The following is a 13,958-nucleotide window of genomic DNA, read 5'->3' as shown; positions in this document are numbered from 1 at the left end:
AATCTTGCTGGCTTGAGGAGGAGGGAAGCAGCCCCATCACCCCTTAGTCTGGAAGGGAAGGATTATGAATGAATGGAATGAAAAACCCACCAGCTTTGTTCAGGGGGCCCAAAAGAGCCTGAAAAATATCCTTTTCTTCCCAAAACCATGGGACAGCTCCAAATACTGGCACAGCTTGTAGTTACTCCATGTGCTGTTGCAGTCTGATGGACATTGGGCAATCTGAGTCCCATCCCACATATCTAGGCTGAGCTGGGGAATCATGGAGTTATGGCTTGGCTTCCTTGGTGGGAGGACAAAGGAGGGAAGAGAGTGACTGCCTTGGGAAGGACAAATGTCATGGGACTAGCAGAGGAATTGTAAATGGGTGGTAACAGAGTTAAAAGGGGGATGGAATGTGGTGGTGTGAGGGTGGGCAGTGGGGAAGTGCTGGGTAGCAGGAAAGCAGTTGGAGACGGAGAAAATGGGAACAAAAAGAACTAAGAGTGACTGCAGGAAAAGTAAAGTTGTTGTTTTTAAAGGAAAATTGTGATTTTTTTTTTTTTTCTTGAGGGGCTGCAGCTCTGGTTGATTTTCCTTTTCTTTGTCCAGTGAGCTCTCCCCTGCCTGCCCAAACGCAGTTCTCCTGGCCAGGATGTGGCTTTTCCCAAACCACTGCTGCTTCTTGTCCTGCAGTCAAGGAGCCACCGTGCTGGGGATAAAGTCATCAAACTGGGGATAAGTTCCTCAATGAGAGAGGACAGCACTGAAAACCAGACTAAGCAGAGAGGCACCATCTTCTGTCTGGGTAGCTGCCTCCTCCACTGACCAGAAAACAATGGAGCAGCTTCCCTGAGAAGCCCATGCTATTAAAATGTGTGGCAAAAGATGAGAAGTTAGGATAAATGAGGACTAGGAGATGCACTGAGAAAGAGGCAGGAGCTGCCAGAAGAACCAGCAAAATAAAACCAAAGGAGGCATGTGGGGCTAGGACTTGTTTTATAGACGTGTGAGCTGTGCTGATTAAAATAGGTATTTGTCGACCAAAACACTTTGGTTACACTGCTCCTTCCTTCTGAACTCGTGCCAGTCACCACCAGATCTTCCAGAAGGAGAAGATGTGAGGCCCACAGAGGTAAGTGGTGCTTGTGTTTGTGGCAGGTTGGTCATCTCTGTCCCCTCCCCTGAGGGGGATGTTTGCCAGCCCTGGAGAAGCTCCAGGTCACCTGAGGCAGCAGGTAAAGCAGGAGGGACTGGGCTCAGCTCTGGGGTGTAAGAGCAGTGAAGAGCAACCTTCTGAGGTATCAAGTAATTCCAGTTTATCCCAGTAGCATCACTTGGTATGAAAGAGGCACAAGCTTTCAGTACCATCCTCTGCCACCTGGCTGGGCTTAAGTGTCTCAGCAGCACAATGTGTCACCTGCTGGCTCTGGTCCTCTTCTCCCAGGAGCCACCAGGATGGAGGGGCCAGTTTCCCCAGCATTAAGGTTCATTAAGGCATTAAGAATCCTTGTCTGCATCCTCCTGTTGTCCCTCTGGGGCAGGTCCCTTGGTCAACACTCCAGGCTGTCCCTCTGCTCCCCCAGAAGACCATCCCTCTCTTCATGGGTGCTGGGTCTTCCTCCTAGATAAGCAAGGAACTGGAAGGAGATCTGAGCAGAGGTTAAGGCTCCTCATGCAAGCAAGGGTGGGTCAACGTGGGGTCTCACCACCCAAAAAAGTGCAGTTTGTGCCAGGAGAGGTGGAAACCAGACAAGCTTAAAGCAAATAATCACAGAACCATGGAATGGTTTGAGTTGGGAGAGACCTTAAAGACCATCTAGATCCACCCCCCTGCATGGGCAGGGACACCTCCCACCAGACCAGGTTGCTCCAAGCCCCATCCATCCTGCCCTTCAACACTGCCAGGGATGGGGCAGCCACAGCTTCCCTGGGCAACCTGGGCCAGGGTCTCACCACCCTCACAGAGAAGGATACAACCACATCGAGGGAAAGGACACCCAGGCTGCCCACCAGCCAGGGGAGGTGGTGCAGAACATAGTCACCTTCATCTTGCCCTGGATCAGGGTTCTTCAGCAAGACACTAAGGCCGTAGAGCAAATTTCCCAGCATCACCAGGGCAAAGAGGGAATAGGAGACACCAGTGGTGGATTTCCTCTTGTACTGGAAATAGAGGGGCCAGAGAGAGGATCTTGGGTGTAGCTCTCTGAAATCTCACTAGAAAGTTAGTAATCACCTTCCCTCCAAAAAAAGAGAAGAAAAATGGTGGTGACTTAATTCCAAGAGCACTGGAGTTCCCCTTTTGCTTGTACATAAAGACAAAATGAAAGCCCCACCCTCACAATACTGGTTTGTTAAAGGGAAGGGAGAAAAATGAGTCAGGCGTTTGGAGTGGAAATACAGAAAAATAGTCTCTTATGATCAGAGATGGGGAACTGGGGCCTCAGAGCAAGGAGGAGGAAGATGATCCCCACCACCCCTCTTCCATTTGGAATCTCAGGACCCCAGGAGGCCCCCAGGACCAGGCTCCCACTCCCCCCTGCCCACACACTTACGTTAGTGTAGATCTGGGGCAGGCGGGAGCACAGGTACAGCACCGAGGAGATGGAGCCGATGGTGAAGCCAACAACCTCCCTCCTGCTGAAGGGCTGCAAGGCAAGGGGGCCGTGAGCAGCCCCTGGGTTTTCAGGGACATCTCACCACCTTTACCACAACTCCATGTGAGGAGGCAGCAGGGCCAAACCCCCAGCCTTTGCTTCCCCCAGCCATCCCCCTCCCTGCTGAGCCCTATGTGGGATCACACTGGTCCAGCAGGGCAAGTTTATCTTCTCTCCCCACCCCCATCACCTCAATTTAAGAACCTGCTCACCTTTGACCCAAGCCCATCCATGTGTGTGGAGAGCAGAGACCTCCCTTTAAACATCACCAGGTCCTGGGCTGTGGCAGCATCTCTGCCCAGGAAGGAGACAGTGGACACTGTCCCCAAGGAAAGGAAGGCGAAGGCTGCATTGATGGGGGCAGAGACTGTGGAGAATCAAACAGGTTTGTGAGGAGGAGGGGCTCCTCCCACAGCCCTTCCTGGGGCCAGGACCCCTCTGGGTGAAGACAAGACCTTCAGGCTCCCCCTTATCTCTGTGGCAGCCAGCCAGCACCAACAACACTCAGGCAAGAGCTGCTGTGGGTGTTTTATCTCTCAGTGATACAGGCAATTTGTAAGTTATCAGGGAGGAAACTGCTCCTATCTCAGCAGCCCCAGAGCACTTTGGGTTTCTTTGGGTTCAGGGCTCTGAAAAATCATCCCTCCCATCTAGAAGCTTTTCACCACCTTAACTCACAACAGTGCACGTTCAAATCCCTGCCAGACCAAGCCCTGCTTTAACAACACAACTGGTATTATGGTCTGTAAACAAGCTCTGCAGCATTAATAAATCTGTACACTTGTGGGGCCAAATCTCAATCAGTTTACTAAGAAGTTCAAATGGCTTTAATAAGTTAAATAGTTAGTAGGGTCCAAAGGGGTGTCTGTGCTCCACAGAAAGCTGCTATGCTGATAGGTGGGCTATCCTCATAAGGTGCTGTTTAAGCCTTGTGAGAACTGTTTCAGGTTCCCTTTTTACTCCATTTGAACAGGGGGAAACTCCTCCGTGGTGTCAAGGCTGCCATTCATTGCCAGAGTAGCAGTGACCCCAAACCAGGCAGAAAACCTCACCCCCTTCCCCTCCAGGGCTGGCCTGAAAGGCAAGAGATCTGGCTGTGGTTCCCAGCTCCCAGATGGAATCACTGCAGAGCTGTGGGTAAGTAATTTCTTCCTGTACTTACACAACCCACAAGGGGGTTATTTTCAACCCAGACACTGCACATGGCAGTTTGCAGAAGCCCCAGGCATGGCTGGTGGCTATTTACTGTGGTTTTCATGGGTGCTCAAGGTATCCAAGGAAAAACAAACCAGAAATCAGAGGCATTTAACAGCTGCATCAATGCAAAGCATCTCCGCCCTGATCCATGGCCCCAGGGATTGCTTCCCCTCCTGGCTCCACAGCCAGGGACAAACTAGCCCCAAAGAGTTGAGTGCAGGGTCCTGTGGCCCTTGTAACCCCAACTCACGTCCTCCAGCCTGGTTCTTCACTTTGTAGTAGCAGTAGAGAGACAGCATCACCAGGTCTGCCAGCACGTAGTAAACAGCTGTGTAAACCTGTGGGGAGAAGGGCAGGTGGTCCTACCTGCAGAAGGGCTTCCAGCTGGTATCCAGCATGATCCTTCCAGTGCCTGAAGGGGCTCCAGGAAAGCTGGGAAGGGACTTGGGACAAGGGCAGCAAGGGAGAGGACAAGGGGGAATGGATTAAAACTGGAAGAGGGGAAGATTTAGGTTGGACATGAGGAGGAAATTGTTTAGTGTGAGGGTGGTGAGACCCTGGCCCAGGTTGCCCAGGGAAGCTGTGGCTGCCCCATCCCTGGCAGTGTTGAAGGGCAGGTTGGATGGGGCTTGGAGCAGCCTGGGCTGGTGGGAGGTGTCCCTGCCCATGCAGGGGGGTTGGATTAGATGATCTTTAAGGTCCCTCCAACCCAAACCATTCCATGATTCTATGAGCTAGCATCCTGGGGCACAGCATTGCATCCCAGGGGAAAAGAGAGCATCCCTGGGGCAGAAGGGAACATCCCAGGGCAGTTTGGGTCTCTGGTTCCTGGTGCTGGGCTAAGCAGTGCCCATCCCTCCTTCCTGGATTTTGAGGTGTTTGAGAGCAGCCCCAGCGAGTTGGTCAGTACCTGCAGTGGCAACTGATCAGCCAAGAAGGAACCAATGAGGTTGAGGAGGTCTCCACCCAGCCATCCCAGCAGGAAATAGATGGAGAGAGCCCGGTCCATGATGCCTGTTTTGCAGGCCTGGTAAAACTGCCTGCAGAAGGAGAGTTGGGCAGAGACAAAAACCATCACCCCCAGCTGGTGCAGCAGTACCTGGGAACCATCCCCAGGTTTCCCTCTTGCTCACACCTAGATCATTTTGCAATTACCACCAGCCCAAAAGCACTTGGAGCAGAGGAAAAGCAAAACTTTTGGCAAACTGCCCCCCTGTGAGAGGGGAGAGACCTTCTGGATGCTCTCAGCAACCTGCTGGGCTCAAGCCCTTGTGACCCATCCCTCGTGTGAGGACAGAAAACAGCCATGACAGGGCACCAGTTGCAGAAATTCCCTCTCTGGTTACAAAATAATGTCATGATACACTGAGACAGAGCATGTGTCCCCCTGTCCCCCTCTGCTAGTGCTGTCCCAGCACTTCCCAGAAGGCCAGCACTCCTGGAAACATTTCTCCTGCACGTATGACCTGCATTCACTGCATTGCAGTTGGCTTACGTGGGTTACTACAGCTGCCAAGCACAATAATTAACAATATAATAACAGACAAGGTTTTTGGGGCTCCCTCTCCTCTTGTTCAACCCAAATTTTCCCAGCCCAGGCTTGTTTTTTTCCAGGGAGATTTTAATAGTTGGCTCTTGAAATTTGATTTTTTTAGAGTTTTGTTTTTTGTCCCAAGGGAGGAAGGGGCTGGGTTAGGGGTTTTGGGAGTGAGACTTACGGAAAAGAGGCAGCTGCAAAGCAGAAGATGGAAACCAGCCCCAGGATGACACTGGTGATGTCCCAACCGTCCTGGGCACATTCGTTGAACAAATCCATCACCCAACGGGATCCGTTGGGACAGTCAGAAACATTCCCAGCTGGGAGCCTCCTCCAGCGCCTCACGTCCATGGGGAAGGATGCGGATCTAGCGCCCGGCAGCCCAGCTGCTGGGATAACGCTGCGGGAAACGCAGTAACGTGAGGAAAACAGAAAAGTAACACTGGGGAAAACCGGATCCGCCTCAGGAATATGCTCACAAATAAAACTACTGGGTTGATACACCTTTCCCAGCCTTCATTTCGCATCCCGTGGGCTGATCCCGCCGGAAAGGCCTGGCGGGCCCGGCCCCGGGAAGGGACCCCCCGGCCCCGCCGCGCCCTCCTCCAAACCCTGCGGTTTCTTTCGCTGATTTTTTTTTTTTTCTACAAACCCTCTCCTTCTTCAGGAACTTGCCGGGTTTCCCTCACAAGTCTCCCGATTTTTCCGAATCTTGGCGTTTTTCCCCCCAAAACGGAGTTGGGGTTTTGACCAAACTTTCGGGGAAATGACGGGGTTTATCCGCAAACCTCCTGCATTTTTTCTTTAGAACCTGTGGTGGGGTTTTTCTGCCAAGCTGATCTTCAGGAAAGTCAATGTGTTTTTTCCGCAAAACCGCCGAATTTCGGGGGCGCCAGGTCCGGGGCCGCGGCCGCTTCTGCGCATGCGCGGGTTGCCTCAGAGGGCGGGGTGGGTGCGCGCCCCCGAGCCCCGCGCACGCGCAGCGAGGGAACAAGCCGCGCGCGCCCCCGAGCCCCGCGCACGCGCAGTGCGGGGCAGCGATGGCGGCGCGGGGCGCGCGGCCCGGGACGGTGCTGGGCGCCATGGAGCTGGGGCGGCGCGCGGGGCCCGAGGCCAGCGCCGCGCTGCTCCGCGCCTTCCTGCGCCGGGGGCAACGCCGCCTCGACACCGCCTACATGTACGCGGGGGGAGAGTCCGAACGGATCTTGGGCGCGCTGCTGGATGGCGGCACCGAGCCCGGTATGGCCGAGGGGAGGGCGGGTCGGGGGCGGAGGGGTGTCCCCTGTCTGGGGGACGGCGTCCGTCAGGAGAAGGGACTTCCTCGGGGCTGGTTCCCTGAGGGGAAGGGTCTCCCCTGCCAGGCTGACGCTGTCCCTGAAGAGAAGAGACTTTGGCCAGGCCTAGTCCCTGAGAAGAAAGGTCTCTGCTAGGCCGACGCCCTCCCTGAGGAGAAGGGATGTTCTGAGCCTGTTCCCTGAGGAGAAGGGTCTCCTCTGCCAGGCTTGACACCCTCCTTGAGGTGAAGGGACCCTCTGGGCCTGTTCCCTGAGGAGAAAAGTCTCTGCCAGGCTTGACACCCTCCCTGAAGAGAAGTGACTTCTTCCAAGCCAGTTCCCTGAGAAGGTGGGGCTTTCCCCGCCAGGCTGATGGTGCCCCTGGTGAGACAGGACTTTCCTAGGACTGGAGGAAGAGGGTTTTCCTTGCCAGGCTGATGCTGTCCCTGAGAAGAAGGGACTCCCCTGCTAGTGCTGACCCTTGGGTCTGGAGAAGAAGGGTCCCCCGCTCCAGGGCAGACCTGCAGTCCCTAAGGAGAAGGGGTTCTACCCTGCTAGGCTGACATGGTTTGCAGGGAAATGGGGGCCTTCCCTGAGACACCCCTTATCTCCATTCCCTTACTGGAGGTGGAAACATCCCTGTTCATTCTTTCTTTCACTCTGCCAGTGGAAATTGCTACCAAGGCCAACCCATGGGATGGGAAGACACTGAAGCCTGAGAGTGTGAGGTCACAGCTGGACACATCCCTGGAGAGGCTGAAGAGGACAAGTGTGGAGCTGTTCTACCTCCATGCTCCTGACCATGGGACCCCAGTGGAGGAGACTCTGCATGCCTGCAATGAGCTGCACAAAGAAGTAAAGTGGGAAAGGCCAGCCCTCAACCATCTTGTGATTCCCACTCATCACTCTTTTTAAACCAGGGCAGCTTGTTGTGTCTGTCTGCAGCTCTCTGGGCTTGCACAACACCAGGAAGAGGGGACAAGGGGTGACAAGGTCAAAGTCAAACAGTTGATGCTTCATTGCATATTCTTGTGCTGCACTTTGTTCTCAGAAACATTAGAACACCTGAACTTTGCTTTCAGTTGTTTTTAACTGACTAGGCTGAGATTCGTACTGGCAGTGGGTGAAGAATTCCTGAATTGTATTAATCTAGTAGTGCCATTTAAGTGGGAATTCAAAATGAACAGAAAGTGGGAAATATTTTTGTCAGGTGTTATGTCATAGTCCTGTAGTAGAGGTGAACAGGGGTGAGGAAAGAATTCTGGGATAAAATTGAGAGTTTGTCCTTTCACCTGTGTGCATCTCAAACTGTCTAGATACAAATGCACTTTAAAAACCTGGAACTGAATATCATTTTATTCCTCTGCAGGGAAAGTTTAAAGAACTTGGTCTCTCAAACTATGCATCATGGGAGGTTGCTGAAATCTGCACCATCTGCAAATACAACAACTGGGTGATGCCAACTGTGTACCAGGTGAGGGAGGGGAGCCCAGCAGATCTTACCTGGGGGCTGCAGGGAATCAAGCCAAAAGAATATGAGGCTTCAGGTCAGAGCAGCACAGGGAGGGAAGCTGCTGGACTTGACAGAATTGTCAGGGTTGGAAAGAGCCTCTAGAGATCATCTAGTCCAACTTCCCCACTAAAGCAGGATCACCCAGAGCACAGGGGGGATTTGAATGTCTCCAGAGAAGGGGACTTCACAGCCTCCCTGGGCAGCCTGTCCCAGGGCTCTGTCACGCTCACAGTAAAGGAGTTTCCTCCTATTTCAATGGAACTTCCATTCTTCCAGCTCATGCCTGTTCCCCCTTGTCTTGTCACTGGGAACTACTGAACAGTGGCTCCATCCTCCTTGCACCAACCTTAGATACTCACAGGTACTAATAAGGTCTCCCCTCAGCCTTCTCCTCTCCAGGCTGAACAGTCCCAGCTCTCTCAGCCTTTCCTCATCAGGGAGATGCTCTAATCCCCCAGTCATCTTTGTTGCCTCAGCTGGACTCTCTCTAGTAGTTCCTTCTCTCTCTTGAACTGGGGAGCCCAGAACTAGTTGTCTGGGAAGTCTTCTCAAGGCACACGTGCTGAGGAAGCTGAGATCACTTGTTGGAATCAGCTGAGTTGTTTGTTGCTTGGGCCAGTGACTCCCTGATGTGGAACTGAACGGTTTTTGCATCGCTTGCAACCCTTTCAAACAGACCCTAAGCCAACAGTGACCTTGTGTGACCTGCAGCCACTCTTCTGGGTAGGAGTGTTGACAGGGAAGGATGGGGAAAAGGCAATTCCAGGTGGAACATTCTGGCTTTTGAAGTTGTCTCCCTTGTTTTTGTGCAGGGAATGTACAACGCAACCACCCGGCAGGTGGAGGCTGAGCTGCTCCCCTGCCTGAGGCACCACGGGCTGCGCTTCTACGCCTACAACCCTCTGGCAGGTACAGGCAGGGATGGGGAGAGACTTTGAGACAAAAACACATGAGAGGGGGGCTGTGGAAGAGCCAGCCCAGCCCTAAAGGTGCTGCTGACTCTTTGCAGGAGGGCTGCTGACTGGCAAGTACAAGTACGAGGACAAAGACACACGTCAGCCCACTGGGAGGTTCTTTGGGAATGACTGGGCACAAGCCTACAGGGACAGGTAGGTTTTGAGCTGAGGGATGAGCCTGGAGATGCAGCAGGAGTGGCTAGATAAAACAAACCACATTAATAATCAGCTGAGAGGAAGCAGAATTGACCAGAGCTTGTGCAGTGATTGTGTTGGCACATGTGGTTGGGGCTGCAGCTCCTGGCTGAGCTTTGCAGAGTGAGTCTGAGGCTCAGCTTCCCCAGGGGCATTGCACAAGTCCTCAGAGGCTACAGAACTTGTAAGAGGCTTCCTGAAAGCCTCTCATACTTAATTGGAATGTAGACATACAGTTTCCTAAAGGTCCCCAGGGCAGTAAGAGTGATTTCTTTCCTTGCAGATACTGGAAGAAGCACAATTTTGAAGGAATTGCTCTCATAGAAAGAGCTCTGAAAGAGGCGTACGGCTCCAACGCGCCCAGCCCGGCCTGCGCGGCACTGCGCTGGTTGTACAACCACTCCAAGCTGCAGGTGAGGGCTTGGCCTGGGCAGCACCAGCTCCAGGCAGCTGTTGCAGCACAGGAACAGGGGAATGTCTGCATCCAGACAGCTTTTAACCTCTTAGTATTCCCTGGACTTGTGGGATTCCAAAGTGAATATTCCTGTACGGCCTCCGCCTGCCGGGCACTGGGAGCAAGCTCTGCGTTTCCCCACCATATCCTGCATTCCTAGAGTTGTCAGGGTTGGAAAGGATCTCCATCCCCCATGGTAGAGCAGGAACGCCAATGGGATTGGCAGAAATGGAGGTTTTTAAATGTCAGTTACTGGGATCTTGGCTTCCCAGTCAGCTTCCCTGCAAGGAGATTACTTTGCTTTTAATTGGATGAGGAAATTAATGGTTATATTCCCCACCTCCCTACAATGTTCCCCTAGACCCCCATAAGGCTTTTGAGGAGCTGATGTGACTTGGGAGATGTTCTGGCCTGTGTGAAGAACTTTGTGGTGTCAGTTGTTTAAACATCCAGGAGTCACTGGATATTCCTTCCCTGGAAAGGAACATTTAGTCTGGCCTGCAGTGGCTGGGGAGGTGCCCTGGGTTTCTTCGGGGATCAGCAGCTCCTCTTACTGCTTTCCAGGGTTCTCTTGGAGATGCAGTGATCATTGGGATGTCCAATTTGGAGCAGCTCGAGCAGAACCTTGACTACAGTGAAGAGGGTCCTCTGCACCCAGCTGTGGTGGAGGCGTTTGATCAAGCCTGGAACCTGACAGCACATGACTGCCCCAACTACTTCCGCTAGAGACTGGGGTAGGGACAGGAAATCCGGGATCACGGGGGCTGGATAATCGTGCACGAGATTCCCCAGGCACAGGAGCACTTGCCCGCCCTGCCCCTTTGATTGACCTGCAAATGGGTTGTGATTTTTTTTTCCTGTATTGATGAAGCTTTGAAGGACCTGCTGGCAGCCCTTGGCCCGTTGGTCATGTCTTATCCTGCCTCCCCTCCTGGTCCTCCAGCACATTGTGATTGAAACTTTAATTGGGGAAAATGGACACATAATGGGATGAAGGCCCCAGTCCTGCTTTAATATGGTCTTAAATAACCAGGTACAAGAATAAAGCCTTTTTTAACACAGACCCTATTTCTTAACTGTGGCTATAGCCTGGCTGGCATCTCCTTGCCAGTGCTTGGTGGCTTTTGAGTTTTTCTGAATCTTCTATCAGAAGAACAAACCCTCGGGGTGTGTATTAAGAGGACAAGGGGTGATGAATTAAAACTGGAAGAGGGGAGATTGAGGTTGGACATGAGGAGGAAATTCTTCACTATGAAGGTGGTGAAACCCTGGCCCGGGTTGCCCAGGGAAGCTGTGGCTGCCCCATCCCTGGCAGTGTTGAAGGGCAGGTTGGATGGGGCTTGGAGCAACCTGGTCTGGTGGGAGGTGTCCCTGCCCATGCAGGGGGGTTGGAACTAGATGAGCTTTAAGGTCCCCCCCAATACAAACTATTCCATGATTCTGATTCCCCAGTGCTGTGTATAAGCTGCATGATGCCATGTTGAAGGTGGCACTTCCTTAGATCCTGGGGTGCTCTTAGCAGTACCAGGCAGCAGCCACAAGGTTTATCTATAGATTTATATAAAAAAATCATAATTCATAAAAACATATTTTGTCCTCTGTGTGCCAGTGGGGAAGGGGAAACCCTCCTCATTGTCTCTAAAATAGAGTAGAACTGTCAGGTGTCCATGTACAAGGACTGCTGCTAGTCCTCATTGATGTCATCATCATCCTCCTCTTCCTCCTCCTCTGCTGAGTCTCCCACAAGCTTCTGGAATTCTCCTGTCTCAGAATTCCACAGAAACTTCAAGGTGACTTTAAACTCTGCCATCTCATAGCCAAAGAGTTTCTAGGAAAGGACACAAATCTGTCATTCCTGGTGTAAGGTCTCCAGGTCCAGCCTGGCAAAAACAGTGACAGCAAGTATGGCTTCCTGATGGGAACCAGCAGCAAAGCAGGAGCCAAAAGGGGTTTTTACAAGGGCTTGTAGTGAGAGGACAAGGGGTGATGGGTTAAAACTGGAAAAGGAGATTTAGGCTGGACATGAGGAGGAAATTCTTTGCTGTGAGGGTGGTGAGACCCTGGCCCAGGTTGCCCAGGGAAGCTGTGGCTGCCCCATCCCTGGCAGTGTTGAAGGGCAGGTTGGATGGGGCTTGGAGCAGCCTGGGCTGGTGGGAGGTGTCCCTGCCCATGCTGGGGGGTGGATCTAGATGATCTTCAAGGTCTCTCCCAACCCATTCTGTGATATATAAAACAATTCCTGCAGTTCTAGCACTTGGGTTGGGAATGCCTAAGGATGTTTGCTGCACCCAATGACTGGTGTTGTCTGAGAACTCCCACCCTCCAGCCAATTAAAGAAACAGTTAATGATTTCTTATCAGGGGAAACTTGGGCTGGCACCGACACTTGTGTGACAACACGACTCACCAGCACACGGGCTTGTTCAGGGGTGAGAACATCCCCTTCCTTGCAGACTTCATAATCTGAAAGCAGTGTCACCACTCCTGCAGGGACAGAAAGTCTTGGAATAACTCAGATAATCCCACCAGGATGTGGGAGATCAAAGCTGCCTATCCAAACCTAAATTCTGCAGGTAAGAACCTGTGCAGATGGAAACCAAAGCTGACCTTCCCCCCCCAGCTCACCTACCTTTCTTCAGGGCAGTTGGCAATCCCAGCTGCCTTAACTGCGGTTCCATGGAGTGTGGGAACTGCTCCAGGGGCCCCATGTCCAGGCTCACCCCGTAGAGTGCCTTGTTCCCTGCCCGGGCAAAGTCCACCTCTGTGAATTTGGAGAACCACCTGAGACAGAGAGGAGAGCCTGAGCTGTGAGACACCATCACTGCTTCCAAGGGAACATCAGGGTGTAGTTGATGGGGAAAAAACACACTCTGGGGGTTTCCAAAGCGCAGTCATGGACTTACTCATCCACCTCATCCTTAGTGCGGTTGGTGAACAGGAGACCAACTTCACCCTTCAGGTGTTTGCTGACCTGTAAAAAAGGGGAAGAGCAGCTGGGAAAGGATCTGGGGGTGTTGGTTGACCAGCATCCTGGCTTGTGTCATAAATAGAACAGGGATTGGCACTGGGGAGGGGACACCTCAAATCCTGGGGTCAGGTCTGGGCCCCTCAGGACAAGAAGGACATGGGCTGGAGCGTGTCCAGGGAAGGGCAAGGGAGCTGGGGAAGGGGCTGGAGCACAAGTCTGAGCAGGAGCAGCTGAGGGAGCTGGGGGTGTCCAGCCTGGAGACCAGGAGGTGAGGGGAGACCTGCTGGCTCTGCAGCTGCCTGAGAGGAGGTTGGAGCCAGGGGGGTCGGGCTCTGCTCCCCAGGAATGAGTGATGGGACAAGAGAAAACAGTCTCAAGTTGTGCCTGGGGAGGTTCAGGTTTGATCTTGGGAACAATTCCTTCCTGGAAAGGGTTGTCAGGGCCTAGCCCAGGCTGCCCAGAGTGGAGTCCCCATCCCTGGAGGGGTTTCCAAGCCCTGGAGATGGTGCTGAGGGACATGTTGGCAATGGCTTTGCCAGTTGGACTCGATGCTCTCAAAAGACCCCACCTTGTGCAGGTTCTCCTTGTACTCGCTGCTCGGCTCACGTCCCAGCGCCACCATCATCACCTTGTTCTTCCCGAAGAAGATCCTGGGAAGGAGTAGAAGCAGTAGAAGGAGTAGAAGGGAGAGAAGAAAGAGGAGGAGGCGGCGGCCGCGCTCCCCCCGCGGCCGCCCCCTCTCACCTGCTGTGCTTCCAGGCGTTCCTCACGTCCTTCAGCTTGTTGTTCCTCATGTTGGCGACAGAGAAGACGAAGATGTACTTGTAGGTGTCCACGCATTTCCGCAGCTGCGAGGCAGCGATCAGCGGGGCAGGGGGAGCGGGAGCGGGAGCGGGGCCGGGGGAGTGGGGCCGTACTCACCTCAGCGATCAGCGCCTGCTTGGCCTCCAACCCCTTCCGAGGCGTCCGCGTCAGGGAGACTGCGGGGAGCGAAGAGAGGGCGTTAGAGCGGGGCCGGAGCCCGGGGGAGCAGGGCCCGGCCCGGGGCGCTCACCCTTGCGGTCCCGCTTGGACTTGGGCATGGCTGCCGGGCCGTGCTTCGAGGCCCCCGCCGCCCCGCGCGGGCCGCTGGGTGCTACCGGCGGGCTGCCCCGCGCACTGCCTGCCCGCGCTCCGCCGCTCTCACACGGGTTTTCCGCTCAGGCGGAGGCTTGGACAGCCCTGCGGCT

General features: G+C 53.6%; 3 protein-coding genes across 6 annotated transcripts; 1 reads left to right on the top strand and 2 right to left on the bottom strand.

The window, feature by feature from the left end:
* Window positions 1-961: 961 nt before the first annotated feature.
* Window positions 962-6,317, bottom strand: SLC66A1 (solute carrier family 66 member 1). 4 transcript variants are annotated; one of them, XM_051637536.1, is made up of 8 exons: window positions 6,182-6,317; window positions 5,552-5,770; window positions 4,744-4,873; window positions 4,084-4,171; window positions 2,849-3,003; window positions 2,535-2,627; window positions 1,957-2,142; window positions 962-1,631 (listed from the first exon to the last, which is right to left on the bottom strand). In XM_051637536.1, the coding sequence occupies exons 1-8, from the start codon at window positions 6,292-6,294 to the stop codon at window positions 1,533-1,535; spliced, it is 1,083 nt and encodes a 360-aa protein (XP_051493496.1). In that variant the 5' UTR covers window positions 6,295-6,317; the 3' UTR covers window positions 962-1,532. The 4 variants fall into 4 exon arrangements, with proteins under 4 accessions (XP_051493496.1, XP_051493497.1, XP_051493498.1 ...); XM_051637537.1 differs by having other exon boundaries at window positions 962-1,603; window positions 2,025-2,142; XM_051637538.1 differs by having other exon boundaries at window positions 6,023-6,275.
* A 60-nt stretch (window positions 6,318-6,377) lies between these two features.
* AKR7A2 (aldo-keto reductase family 7 member A2) lies at window positions 6,378-10,825 on the top strand. The gene is made up of 7 exons (XM_051637545.1): window positions 6,378-6,609; window positions 7,312-7,499; window positions 8,014-8,118; window positions 8,970-9,066; window positions 9,167-9,266; window positions 9,592-9,721; window positions 10,327-10,825. The coding sequence occupies exons 1-7, from the start codon at window positions 6,411-6,413 to the stop codon at window positions 10,486-10,488; spliced, it is 981 nt and encodes a 326-aa protein (XP_051493505.1). The 5' UTR covers window positions 6,378-6,410; the 3' UTR covers window positions 10,489-10,825.
* A 480-nt stretch (window positions 10,826-11,305) lies between these two features.
* MRTO4 (MRT4 homolog, ribosome maturation factor) lies at window positions 11,306-13,852 on the bottom strand. The gene is made up of 8 exons (XM_051637549.1): window positions 13,784-13,852; window positions 13,651-13,709; window positions 13,474-13,577; window positions 13,298-13,379; window positions 12,665-12,732; window positions 12,391-12,542; window positions 12,169-12,245; window positions 11,306-11,590 (listed from the first exon to the last, which is right to left on the bottom strand). Exons 1-8 carry the CDS (start codon window positions 13,809-13,811, stop codon window positions 11,447-11,449), a joined length of 714 nt encoding a protein of 237 aa, XP_051493509.1. The 5' UTR covers window positions 13,812-13,852; the 3' UTR covers window positions 11,306-11,446.
* Between the last annotated feature and the right edge of the window lie 106 nt (window positions 13,853-13,958).

This window comes from Apus apus, chromosome 20 (assembly GCF_020740795.1).
Source record: "Apus apus isolate bApuApu2 chromosome 20, bApuApu2.pri.cur, whole genome shotgun sequence".
In the NCBI taxonomy this organism is placed as follows: Eukaryota; Metazoa; Chordata; class Aves; order Apodiformes; family Apodidae; genus Apus; species Apus apus.
This window is presented reverse-complemented; position numbering and strand designations above follow the sequence as displayed.